Genomic DNA, 15,091 nt, shown 5'->3' on the forward strand with positions numbered 1-15,091 from the left:
AATAGTGGTTCCCACAATGTTATATTGTTGCGAGTCTTGGGCAATAGATAGATTTGTGCGGAGGAGGGTGGATGTGCTGGAAATTTTATGTTTGAGGACAATATGTGGTGTGAGGTTGTTTGATCGAGTAAGTAAAGAAAGTGTAAGAGAGGTGTGTGGTAATAAAAAGACTGTGGTTGAGAGGACAGAAGAGGGTGTTTTGAAATGTTTTGTTCACATGGAGAGAATGAGTGAGGAAAGATTGACAAAGAGGATATATGTGTCAGAGGTGGAGGGAACGAGGAGAAGTGGGAGACCAAATTGGAGGTGGAAATATGGAGTGAAAAAAAGATTTTGAGTGATCGGGGCCTGAACATGTAGGAGGGTGAAAGTCGTGCAAAGAATAGAGTTAATTGGAACGATGTGGTATACTGGGGTCGACGTGCTGTCAATGGATTGAACCAGGGCATGTGAAGCGTCTGGAGTAAGCCATGGAAAGTTTTGTTGGGCCTGGATGTGGAAAGGGAGCTGTGGTTTCGGTGCATTATACATGACAGCTAGAGACTGAGTGTGAACGAATGTGGCCTTTGTTGACTATTCTTAATGCTACCTCGCACACAAGCGGGGGGAGGGGGTCGTCATTTTATGTGTGGCGGGGTGGCGACGGGAATGAATAAAGGCACACAGTATGAATTATGTACATGTGTATATATATATGTATAGGTTGAGATGTATAGGTATGTATACATGCGTGTGTAGATGTGTATGTACATACATGTGTATGTGGGTGGGTTGGGCCATTCTTTTGTCTATTTCCTTGCGCTACCTCGCTAACGCGAGAGACAGCGACAAATTATAATAATATAAATGAATATATATATATATATATATATATATATTATTTTTTTTTATTATACTTTGTCGCTGTCTCCCGCGTTTGCGAGGTAGCGCAAGGAAACAGACGGAAGAAATGGCCCAACCCCCCCCCATACACATGTATATACATACGTCCACACACGCAAATATACATACCTACACAGCTTTCCATGGTTTACCCCAGACGCTTCACATGCCTTGATTCAATCCACTGACAGCACGTCAACCCCGGTATACCACATCGCTCCAATTCACTCTATTCCTTGCCCTCCTTTCACCCTCCTGCATGTTCAGGCCCCGATCACACAAAATCTTTTTCACTCCATCTTTCCACCTCCAATTTGGTCTCCCTCTTCTCCTCGTTCCCTCCACCTCCGACACATATATCCTCTTGGTCAATCTTTCCTCACTCATCCTCTCCATGTGCCCAAACCACTTCAAAACACCCTCTTCTGCTCTCTCAACCACGCTCTTTTTATTTCCACACATCTCTCTTATCCTTACGTTACTCACTCGATGAAACCACCTCACACCACACATTGTCCTCACACATCTCATTTCCAGCACATCCATCCTCCTGCGCACAACTCTATCCATAGTCCACGCCTCGCAACCATACAACATTGTTGGAACCACTATTCCTTCAAACATACCCATTTTTGCTTTCCGAGATAATGTTCTCGACTTCCACACATTCTTCAAGGCCCCCAGAATTTTCGCCCCCTCCCCCACCCTATGATGCACTTCCGCTTCCATGGTTCCATCCGCTGCCAGATCCACTCCCAGATATCTAAAACACTTCACTTCCTCCAGTTTTTCTCCATTCAAACTCACCTCCCAATTGACTTGACCCTCAACCCTACTGTACCTAATAACCTTGCTCTTATTCACATTCACTCTTAACTTTCTTCTTCCACACACTTTACCAAACTCAGTCACCAGCTTCTGCAGTTTCTCACATGAATCAGCCACCAGCGCTGTATCATCAGCGAACAACAACTGACTCACTTCCCAAGCTCTCTCATCCCCAACAGACTTCATACTTGCCCCTCTTTCCAAAACTCTTGCATTTACCTCCCTAACAACCCCATCCATAAACAAATTAAACAACCTTGGAGACATCACACACCCCTGCCGCAAACCTGCATTCACTGAGAACCAATCACTTTCCTCTCTTCCTACACATACACATGCCTTACATCCTCGATAAAAACTTTTCACTGCTTCTAATAACTTTCCTCCCACACCATATATTCTTAATACCTTCCACAGAGCATCTCTATCAACTCTATCATATGCCTTCTCCAGATCCATAAATGCTACATACAAATCCATTAGCTTTTCTAAGTATTTCTCACATACATTCTTCAAAGCAAACACCTGATCCACACATCCTCTACCACTTCTGAAACCACACTGCTCTTCTCCAATCTGATGCTCTGTACATGCCTTCACCCTCTCAATCAATACCCTCCCATATAATTTACCAGGAATACTCAACAAACTTATACCTCTGTAATTTGAGCACTCACTCTTATCCCCTTTGCCTTTGTACAATGGCACTATGCAAGCATTCCGCCAATCCTCAGGCACCTCACCATGAGTCATACATACATTAAATAACCTTACCAACCAGTCAACAATACAGTCACCCCCTTTTTTAATAAATTCCACTGCAATACCATCCAAACCTGCTGCCTTGCCGGCTTTCATCTTCCGCAAAGCTTTCACTACCTCTTCTCTGTTTACCAAATCATTTTCCCTAACCCTCTCACTTTGCACACCACCTCGACCAAAACACCCTATATCTGCCACTCTATCATCAAACACATTCAACAAACCTTCAAAATACTCACTCCATCTCCTTCTCACATCACCACTACTTGTTATCACCTTCCCATTTGCGCCCTTCACTGAAGTTCCCATTTGCTCCCTTGTCTTACGCACTTTATTTACCTCCTTCCAGAACATCTTTTTATTCTCCCTAAAATTTAATGATACTCTCTCACGCCAACTCTCATTTGCCCTTTTTTTCACCTCTTGCACCTTTCTCTTGACCTCCTGTCTCTTTCTTTTATACATCTCCCACTCAATTGCATTTTTTCCTTGCAAAAATCGTCCAAATGCCTCTCTCTTCTCTTTCACTAATACTCTTACTTCTTCATCCCACCACTCACTACCCTTTCTAATCAACCCACCTCCCACTCTTCTCATGCCACAAGCATCTTTTGTGCAATCCATCACTGATTCCCTAAATACATCCCATTCCTCCCCCACTCCCCTTACTTCCATTGTTCTCACCTTTTTCCATTCTGTACTCAGTCTCTCCTGGTACTTCCTCACACAGGTCTCCTTCCCAAGCTCACTTACTCTCACCACCCTCTTCACCCCAACATTCACTCTTTTTTTCTGAAAACCCATACAAATCTTCACCTTAGCCTCCACAAGATAATGATCAGACATCCCACCAGTTGCACCTCTCAGCACATTAACATCCAAAAGTCTCTCTTTCGTACGCCTGTCAATTAAAACGTAATCCAATAACGCTCTCTGGCCATCTCTCCTACTTACATAAGTATACTTATGTATATCTCGCTTTTTAAACCAGGTATTCCCAGGTATTCCCAATCATCATATATTATCATACATTGTCGCTGTCTTCCGCATAATCAAGGTAGCGCAAGGAAACAGACGAAAGAATGGCCCAACCCACCCATATTCACATGTATATACATACACGTCCACACACTCACAGATACATACCTATACATTTCAACGTATACATATACATTACATACACAGACATATGCATAAATACACATGTACATATTTCATACTTGCTGCCTTTATTCATTCCCGTCGCCAAGCCGTCACACATGAATAGACAAAGCAAGGTTTTTAGGTACAGTAGGGTTGAGGGTCAAGTAAATTGGGAGGTAAGTTTGAATGGAGAAAAACTGGAGGAAGTGAAGTGTTTTAGATATGTGGGAGTGGATTTGGCAGCGGATGGAACCATGGTAGCGGAAGTAAATCATAGGGTGGGGGAGGGGGCGAAAATTCTGGGAGCGTTGAAGAGTGTGTGGAAGTCAAGAACATTATCTCGGAAAGCAAAAATGGCTATGTTTGAAGGAATAGTGGTTCCAACAATGTTGTATGGTTGCGAGGCGTGGGCTTTGGATAGAGTTGTGCGCAGGAGGGTGGATATGCTGGAAATGAGATGTTTGCAGACAATATGTGGTGTGAGGTGGTTTGATCGAGTAAATAATAATAGGGTAAGAGAGATGTGTGGTAATAAAATGAGTGTGGTTGAGAGAGCAGAAGAGGGTGTTTTGAAATGGTTTGGTCACATGGAGAGAATGAGTGAGGAAAGATTGACCAAGAGGATATATGTGTCGGAGGTGGAGGGAAGGAGGAGAAGAGGGAGACCAAATTGGAGGTGGAAAGATGGAATGAAAAAGATTTTGAGTGATCGGGGCCTGAACATGCAGGAGGGTGAAAGGCGTGCAAGGAATAGAGTGAATTGGAACGATGCGGTATACCGGGGCCGACGTGCTGTCAATGGATTGAACCAGGGCATGTGAAGCGTCTGAGGTAAACCAGTCTGTTCTGTAAAGACCAAGCACTGTCCGCTTTGTCTGCCAGTAAACGTTGTAAGAGAGAGTGATTAGGTGGGGGGGGGGGGGGGGGGGGGCTGGGGGGGGCGGTCATGTGAAGGTGATTGAGCTGGGTAGCTGGGTGGGTCTTGAACAACTTTTTTATGTTTTTGTTTTTTCTCAGTTTTCTCATAATGATTTGGTTAATGCTACGACGGATTTTAGAAGTGCCTGAGGACAAATTAAAGTTTTTAGTTTTAGCAATTAAGACAGATTCAATGACTTTACGTGTGACATAATCAGCCACCCAGGTCAAACCTCGCACTTGACCTCCCTTGCTCACTCTCCCTTACAACGGTTACTGCCAGACAAAGCAGACAGTGTTTGGTCTGTATAGATTGTTGTTGGACGGCGGGACCTAAGCATGATGTTGGGAGTCTTATAAGAGCCTATCTTCATTTTAGAAAAAAAAAGATTCGAACGTTAGGAATAATCATCCTTGGGACTTTGGTGAGCTGAGGAACGTGAAATATTTTGTTACACAGACTGCGAAATACTTGTCAGAGTAGTTCGATTTTTGGTTTTGTTACTCTTCTCTGAATTTTTCATATAAGTGCGTATTTTACGGGGCCCCTTTGTTTTCAGTTACATTTAACAAGGGAAGAATGTCGTGAATGTTAAGGCCTTTATTGTGTATGTCCTCCGTATATTTTTCCGCTTTGTTGAAACCATTTATCATTATTGTAATTATCATTATTATTATTTTTATCATTATTATTATTATTATCATTATTATTATTATTTTCATTATTACTATTACTTATTATTATTATTATTATTATTATTATTATTATTATTATTATTATTATCATTATTATTATTATCATTATTATTATTATAACTAGACTAATGAAGGCCTAACGGGCCTTTAATGCTGGTCTGCCGTTGGCGTCTCTAACTCAGCTTACTTCGCTCGATCTTTGCTTTGTTTTGTCATATGAAAGAAACCTAAACAAGAAATGTTAAAGAATGAGTCAGATATGTGTGACAGTTGAATATAAGAACTCGTCGTATACCCGTTTTCTCTTTGCAAACTTTTTCATAGGTCTCACTAGTCACTTGAACGTCGAAGGATTTGAGTATAATTCAGAAAGTTGGCAGTTTTTCTCCACTGTACATTAGTGTTCTCATCTTATGATTTATTATTATTATTATTATTATTATTATTATTATTATTATTATTATCATTATTATTATTGTTATTATTATTGATATTATTATTATCATTGTTATTATCATTATTATTTCATTACTATTATTATTATTATTATTATTATTATTATTATTATTATTATTATTATTATTATTATTATTATTATTATTATTATTATTATTATTATTATTATTAACTATTATTTTTCTTTGATTATCACTTCCATTTCTATTATTATTACTACTACTACTACTACTACTACTACTACTACTACTACTACTACTAACACTAACACTACTATCTAACTCATGTCTCCAGTTTATTAGTGGCATCACTTGGATTATAACTTGCAGATATCTATCACATTACTACCTTTCTCAGGGCGACACGGTGAGGGTGGTGTGGTCGTACGACCTGGAGGACCCTGGCAGCAGCAATCGTCTGGCCATGCACGACCACCGAGGGACCCGAAGCCTCTACCTACGGGACCCCGACCTGGCTGCTCCACTCCCGCAGGGTGACCACCTTCATTACTGGGACGTCTTGTCTCCCGAGGTCAGAGAAAGAGGAAGTGTTAGGGGTATATAGTGATGGGTTGGTGGATATATATGTGTGGTTATATATCAATATGCATGTGTGGTTATATATCAGTATGCATGTGTGGTTATATATCGATATATATATGCTTTTTAGATACCATGTACATTTGCCCTTAGTGATGTCATATTCCGCAAAATGTTTCGGACAAGAAATAGGGTATCTGGCAAATACCATCATCTTTGTTTTTGCTGAGCTTCTCTTAATGATAAGCAAATCATAAGTCCTTATTTTAAGTTTTATTCGATTCATAGATATGAATGCATTTGGCTGTACACCAATAAGTGTTAAAGAACTTACTTCCTTTGCCGATTCGAGGTGGATGAGCCAGCAGATATTACCGCCTGTAATGCTACATTGTCGAAACTTTTATAACCGCACAGTTAGAGTACTCGGCTCATTTTACACGCGTCCAGAAACACAAGCAAAATGTTATGTTATTCTGGAAAGAAAAAATACAAACAACTTATAAATTTGCTCTGACCAAGCTTGAGCTGAGTAGGTATGAAGGGGTGAGGGGTGGGATAGAGGAACTAGGGAGAGAAGCCACATTTGCCACGATGAATCAGTCGGTCAGGTGTAATTACTAAGTAAAACAATACATTGGTTAATAGTATCCCAAACTACTAAACAACGTCTTTGCTATTCATATAACGTGTTATCATTTCTGTTAAGCAAAGTCATGACGTGCGTAAATAAATAACTTTTCCAATATGGCACACCTACTTGCTGGGAACACTCTTCCCCATCCATCGTCCTCCACTCCATCTCCCCCTCTGCCCTGGAACACGTGATATTACTTTTTTGATGTTGAAGGCTGTCTCTTAGAATGTGTCAGGACATAGTTATTGGTAAATACATAAGGCAGAAAGTTCCAAAGAAACAGTTTCCAAAACGGCATACAATTGAGTTATCAACGGCCTCAAACACTACTTTGCAAGCTGCTGCGTCACATGATTACTGTGTGGCTGTCGGCAACTTAAGGGTCGGCCGTTTTGGCAACTGTTTCTTTCCCTACACCTAGAAGCTTTGGAACTCTACCTTTTCATGTCTTTCCCCAATAACTATGACCTGCTTTCCCTTGTCTTTCCTTTTTACTTTCAAAATTCTCTCAATATTTCAATTAAGGCTCGGCCTTGATGTGGACTTTTGTCCATGACTGGCGTCTTCAACATTAAAAAAAAAAAGAATCCGGAGAATGGAAATTTCGACATCTATATAGGATTCCCAGTTTCTTAGAGGCAGACTTAGCTATTTCATCAATGTGGGGTTTCCAAGGAGTGGATGTAAAGGTATTACCAAATATGTTCACTGAGTCATGAGGTGGAATTCCAGAACTGTCGAAGAAGATAGGAAAGTCGTGAAGAATTTTCGATAGAGAGATGGAGGCATTAAACGTAACCACATTTCGTCTACCTCTTTGATATATGCTGTCCAAATATGAGTTTATTAAGAAAGGTGTGCCGAGACCGAGTGAGAGAGATGTCGAAGAATGCAGCGTTGAGTCATCAGCATATGAGTTCATTTCGTTATTTGTAGAAGAAAGAAAATCGTTGATAAAAAGAAGAAAAAGTGTAGGAGACAGGACTAACCTTGAGAGACAGTGCTGTTGATGGAGAAAGGGGGACAGGCTGATTCATTAACAACCAAGGAGGGAAGGAGCAAAGTGAGTGAGGGTAGCCAGAGGAGGAGTGCATAGAGATAAGATCCTGATGTAACATCCTTTCAAAAGTTTGGGGTACTATACAGGATTCCCCAGAATCTTTCAGGGATGATGACCGAATGTTGGTAAGATAGGAAGAAATATTACCAGTGAATCTCGCCTTTCAGAAGCCATACTTATGATCACAGAGAAGACTGAGACTGAGATTAGAGATGTCTGAAGATTTGGGAGTTGAGGAAGGACTCAAAGACTTTGGAAATGGTAGATTTCAGAGGAAAAAGCGATAGTTAGAGGAGTAAGAATGGTCACCCTTTCTAGGGATGGGATGTACTAACGCGTATTTGAAAGAAGGAAAAGTTCAGGTTTTAAACAGAAACGGAATAAACGAGCAAGCACAGGTGCAAGTTAAAAGGCACACTCTTTCAGTGCACAGAGAGAATAACGCTTTGCGGATAGTCCGAAAAGAGATTACGGGAAGAGGCTCAGGATTAGTAAGAGGCGGATCAGGGGGGTGAAGGAATGTTAGTCATCCAAGGAAGAGATAGAGGAAAAACGCGAACCGAAGAGGTTGCTTTATTTATGGGAGAGAAAACTATAGAATAACAAAAGTGACTGAAGTTGTTGGCAACGTCCTTGTCTAAAGACCATAGAGACCTATCACTGGATGAAAAGGTAAGGTTGTCGCACGCCCTTTGAATAAAGGAACGCTTTGCCAGTGGATAACGAACTTCTTATGATTACTGGCAGTGATAAAGGCTCAATAGGAGTCGGAGGAAGGGGAATTTTTCCAAACCGGATATATCTGATCCCTTACCTGAATGGCCTCAGAAGAGAACCGGTTGATCCGTGGATTGGAGGAAGAGTTCCTTTCGGAGGACGAAGCGATAAATGCTTCCATTCCCGCAAGAGACAGAAGCATCACTACATAAGAGGCGGTAATTTACTTATGGAAAGCCAGAGAGGAATTTTCGCGAGCTATTGTCCGTTAGCTTTGTGATGTGCCAGTATTTATGTTTAGAAGGGGCTGTTGGAGGGAGAGGTTAGAATAGGTACATTTGTGAGAGTGTGGTCAGAAGAACCAAATAAGGCGAGATTATATAGTTATAGTGCGAAGGATTAGAGGTAAAAACAGATCTAGAATGGTTACAGCAGTCAGGATTATGATTGGGATGGGGGATAGTTTGCTCCAGGTCATTGAGATTGGAGAAAATTAGAGCTTCAATCCACCAACATCCACATGGAAGGAATTTATGCATTCCCTACGGTGAACGTTAATGTGAAGTGTTAATTCTATAGTGTAAGGGGGATGGATGAATTAAACAGAATGAAAGAGGAATTGGTGATTGCAACACTAGCGTAAAACTTTCCCCGGAACACGAAAATAGTTATCACGCACACACACACACACACACACACACACACACACACACACACACACGAGAGGCTGACCACTACCTACCACCCAAGCTTCTTCCCTTCCTTCCTTCGGGTGCAGTCCCTGTTTATCAGGGTTGTGGTTCTCTGCCACCTCTACCTCTCAACACAAGCGGGCATACACCAAAACTTGTTGGCCACTTGCTGACTCAGCGAACAGCTTAGGCCTTGTTGCAATTATTCCAGTCTCCAATCTAACCTGTTAAAGTTTTGCGTTTGACTGGGCCTATGCTTACATGACGTATTCAGTAGACTCCCAGCAGTTTGGAAACTAAGTCTTCCTTCGCCATTAACTGCCTTCTCAGCCTCCTAGACTTCCTTTACCACAACTTGGAGAAGTGCAAAAACCTCAGTGGCACTCACCTTTGAAGAATTCACTTAGGCTTTCGACTTCGTAAACCATAACATACATCATCATAAAGAAAGCCGCCGACCTGAGACTACAGGGGCGTCTCGTCTCATGGCTGGCAGACCTCCTGACCCAGCATCACCAGGCCGTCCGCTTTCTGGAGGCAACCTCCACCTTACTACCCCTCAATTGTGGTATCCCACAGGACATCAATATGAGACCGATCTGCTTCCTCATCCTTACCAGTGACTCCCTACAGGACACAAACCAGCGCTGGAAGTATGTAGATGACTTCATTTTGGCATTGCTCTCAATGTCGCTTCAGGGCATCGTCAGCGATCTTCAGGAGTGGACTACGGCCAACGACGTCACTGTTTTGTCGTCACTATATATAGATGACGAGATCTTCCTCATATCGTCTCTATCCTCTCCGCCGAATGAAATAACTAGGCGTCTCGTCATCAGAGCTCAGGAATGTCTATGCCATCTTCATTTTACCTAACCTAACCTACGCCTCCCCAACCTGGTCCTCTTCCCTTACAGCTAGACAGGGACTAACTAAAGAAAAAAAGCTGAAAAAAGCATGCAGATTCATCCTGGCTCGTCTTGTAATATAACACCCACTAAGAGGCCCTCATCGCGCTGGTCCTGTCCACCCTCTCCAACCAACACCGGCAGCTCACATGGCAGTTTGGCAGTAAACTGTCATCGAAAGTGTCCGCAACGACGCCGCACCCCCACGGAACGCCGTCCCTCACCACAATCGACTTCCACCAGTTTAGAGCTGGGACAGAAAATCCTACACTTACCATTGTGAGTGTCGTAAACAATCCATGAATAATTGCATAGCTAAGCGCGTAAACAGCTCAGTTTCCTCTTAGTTATGCTATGTGGTATATCAACCACTATATTACTGTAATTATTCATGACTTTATGTTCAACTGATTATCACGAAGTGCATAATATATAAACCATAGGATGCACTCTGTAAAGCTTCCGCTATACCTGCCACTCTGACTGTGAAGATGTACTCCACTCATGTCCACATCGTGGATATTTCCAGCTCTACCTTGATCTTAAGCTGTTTTGTGATTAGTCATTAGTTACTAGTTAACTAGTTACTAGTGACTAGTTAACTAGTTACTGTCAAGACATCCAGGTACTATAATATCAGTGATATCTCCACTGTGTATTTTCAGCCTCATGATTGCCTATATTTAATGAATCGTTCTTTATTCATTTACACACACGCACACACACACACACACACACACACACACACACACACACACACACACACACACACACACACACACACACACGAGTCTTACTTCACAGAGCTACCCCCGCCACACCACATCGGACCTCTGTTCGTTACTGCAATCAATTGTCAATCAGAACTCGTGCAAACACTTACAACAATAGCTCTATACCTATCAATGTGAACGTCATGAACTTTCCATGAAAAGGTGTGTAGCTAAGCAAATAAACAGCTTAGTTTGCTGTTAATTAGTCTCTGTGTTATGTCAGCTACTGTACTACTGTAGCTAATATTCATTAATTAACATTCACATATGAGTAAGTTCCAAATGTATAAACTATAGTATTTACTCTGGTAAGGTTCCTGTGTATCTGGCACCCTGGCTGCTTAGTGTAAATCACTCATATCCTATAGTGTGGTAATGTACAGCCCACCTTCATCTTAAGTTTATTTATGATTAAAACTCGACTAACCACTGCATTCAAATAATTATAAAGGTAAATAAAATTCTAGAATTCACAGGAACGGCTTCCGAATTCTCGTTACGCTTCCTTCCTCCAGCAACTTCTTAACCAATGGTTCTATTATGCCTTTACTCTCATAACTCAACTGTGTATTTTCATCGGAACGGCTGTTTAGATTTAACAAATCGTTATCTATTTTTCATTTACCCACCCACCCACACACACACACACACACACACACACACTACTTGCATTTTTGACGCCACCACCAGCAATAGCTTCAAGGATTTGTATTTTCAAAGATCTGTGCTGGTTATAAAGATTGGAGCCTATTGTTTCCTTTTTCATACCTTTTTGGTAGCTCTGTTTAAGCTTTGTGCAGGTTTCTCTAAAGCTTTGAGCTAGTTGTTTCACATTTCTGTACTAGTTATTTTAAGTTTTGTGATATTCTTTGTAAAACTTAAAAGCTTCTGAAATATTCATAGAATAAACACAAGCAGATATTTGCATAAGGTTCAAGTTTATTTCTGTGTTTATTTGCTCGCGAAACATCGTATCTCTTTTTCTTTTTGCTATCTGAATATGGCGCTAATGGGTACTGGCCCTGCGTGTGTCGCAGCCTCCGAGAGTGTCGTTGACCCTTTTGCACGAAAACTGAACACCCGCTCACTTGAACCCAAGTGCATTCAATGGAACACAAAAGTTTCTTCTCCCTGCAACATTTGCTGTGCGTTTATTTGGTTCTAAGCACCAGTCATAACAACTGCTGTGCGTTCACTTAGCACTAACCATCCTGACACTACACAAGTGCGCTTCGTAGTCGTTGAACTTTGTACCTATCCTCACTGTAAGCTCACTGAATACTTGGCTATTGTATACTAAATGGACACTAAGTAACCCGTCAATACATCCACTGTGCGTTCATCGGTAATTATACATGCAAGACTGAGAGTACTGATAATTTCAGTTCAACGCTTGTATCAGGAAACTGAAAAATAAAAGGATTTCCTTCTTAAAGCCACATGAATAAGCAATAATCTTAATGAAAATTTTTCACGTGAAGCGCTGGACTGCTCTCGTCGTAACATGCGTGATGGTTTCGACAGTTTGCACTAAAAGCCGAGCAAACATAAGGTACAATAAGCTCCTCAAAATTACCACTGCAATACCCTGGCCAACACGAAAGTTTAGTTACTCTTTTTTAGTACATTTTCAGATTCTTATTAGCCTTTCATGGAGTTTTGATATAAAAGCGCACATAATTGAAAACAAAACAATAGCTTTGTGCCAGGAAAAGCATATCAAATGGTGTGCTGTGGGGGTGTAATCAACCTAAGGTTTGGCTTCAGACATACAGTGAAGATATGAAAGGAAAGACTGTATATGGCCTTAGAACTGCTCTGTAGATCTGAGGGAGATTCATTTACTCAAACTTATTCGAGTGGTGGATATGAGTAACTTGGTCTTTAATGACTCGAGCGTCGATAAACCTAAAGTCGATATAATCGATCTACCAACTACCACTTTGTAAACACCATAGAAAGTACTTCATAAAATGAAATTGTATTTATTCCCTTGAATACAAAGTCTGAGAATGATACTCACCTTATATACTATATGTGTGTGTAGGAAAGCAACGTTAGAAACACCAAAGGATAAAGAATTTACCTGTATACCACATGCTACCCATGATTGGGAGATATATATATGTATATATATATTTATATTTATATATATATATATATATATATATATATATATATATATATATATATATATGTATATATACATATATATATATATATATATATTTATATTTATATTTATTTTGCTTTGTCGCTGTCTCCCGCGTTTGCGAGGTAGCGCAAGGAAACAGACGAAAGAAATGGCCCAACCCACCCCCATACACATGTATATACATACACGTCCACACACGCAAATATACATACCCATACATCTCACTGTACACATATATATACACACACAGACACATACATATATACACATGCACACAATTCACACTGCCTTTATTCATTCCCATCGCCACCTCGCCACACATGGAATCAGATCCCCTTCCCCCCTCATGTGTGCGAGGTAGCGCTAGGAAAAGACAACAAAGGCCCCATATATATATATATATATATATATATATATATATATATATATATATATATATATATATATATATATATATTTTTTTTTTTTTTTTCTTTTTTCTTTATTATACTTTGTCGCTGTCTCCCGCGTTAGGGAGGTAGCACAAGGACACAGACAAAAGAATAGACCAACCCACCCACATACACATGTATATAAGTACACGTCCACGAACGCACATATAAACACTTATACATTTCAACGTATATATATATATGTATATATATATATATATATATATATATATATATATATATATATATATATATATATATATATTTTTTTTTTTTTTTTTTTTTTTTTGCTTTGTCGCTGTCTCCCGCGTTTGCGAGGTAGCGCAAGGAAACAGACGAAAGAAATGGCCCAACCCACCCCCATACACATGTATATACATACATCCACACACGCAACTATACATACCTACACAGCTTTCCATGGTTTACCCCAGACGCTTCACATGCCCTGATTCAATCCACTGACAGCACGTCAACCCCGGTATACCACATCGCTCCAATTCACTCTATTCCTTGCCCTCATTTCACCCTCCTGCATGTTCAGGCCCCGATCACACAAAATCTTTTTCACTCCATCTTTCCACCTCCAATTTGGTCTCCCTCTTCTCCTCGTTCCCTCCACCTCCGACACATATATCCTCTTGGTCAATCTTTCCTCACTCATTCTCTCCATGTGCCCGAACCATTTCAAAACACCCTCTTCTGCTCTCTCAACCACGCTCTTTTTATTTCCACACATCTCTCTTACCCTTACGTTACTTACTCGATCAAACCACCTCACACCACACATTGTCCTCAAACATCTCATTTCCAGCACATCCATCCTCCTGCGCACAACTCTATCCATAGCCCACGCCTCGCAACCATACAACATTGTTGGAACCACTATTCCTTCAAACATACCCATTTTTGCTTTCCGAGATAATGTTCTCGACTTCCACACATTCTTCAAGGCTCCCAGAATTTTCGCCCCCTCCCCCACCCTATGATCCACTTCCGCTTCCATGGTTCCATCCGCTGCCAGATCCACTCCCAGATATCTAAAACACTTCACTTCCTCCAGTTTTTCTCCATTCAAACTCACCTCCCAATTGACTTGACCCTCAACCCTACTGTACCTAATAACCTTGCTCTTATTCACATTTACTCTTAACTTTCTTCTTTCACACACTTTACCAAACTCAGTCACCAGCTTCTGCAGTTTCTCACATGAATCAGCCACCAGCGCTGTATCATCAGCGAACAACAACTGACTCACTTCCAAGCTCTCTCATCCCCAACAGACTTCATACTTGCCCCTCTTTCCAAAACTCTTGCATTTACCTCCCTAACAACCCCATCCATAAACAAATTAAAGAACCATGGAGACATCACACACCCCTGCCGCAAACCTACATTCACTGAGAACCAATCACTTTCCTCTCTTCCTACACGTACACATGCCTTACATCCTCGATAAAAACTTTTCACTGCTTCTAACAACTTGCCTCCCAC

General features: G+C 40.9%; 1 protein-coding gene across 1 annotated transcript in view; it reads left to right on the plus strand.

Moving 5' to 3' along the window:
• Positions 1-15,091, plus strand: part of LOC139760929 (DBH-like monooxygenase protein 1) — a 407,440-nt gene that overhangs the window by 238,055 nt on the left and 154,294 nt on the right. Inside the window, exon 5 of the mRNA XM_071684706.1 lies at positions 6,043-6,216. Within this exon, the coding sequence (XP_071540807.1) occupies positions 6,043-6,216 (174 nt within the window). The remainder of the gene's footprint in view (positions 1-6,042; positions 6,217-15,091) is intronic.

Source organism: Panulirus ornatus, chromosome 38 (genome assembly GCF_036320965.1).
Source record: "Panulirus ornatus isolate Po-2019 chromosome 38, ASM3632096v1, whole genome shotgun sequence".
In the NCBI taxonomy this organism is placed as follows: domain Eukaryota; kingdom Metazoa; phylum Arthropoda; class Malacostraca; order Decapoda; family Palinuridae; genus Panulirus; species Panulirus ornatus.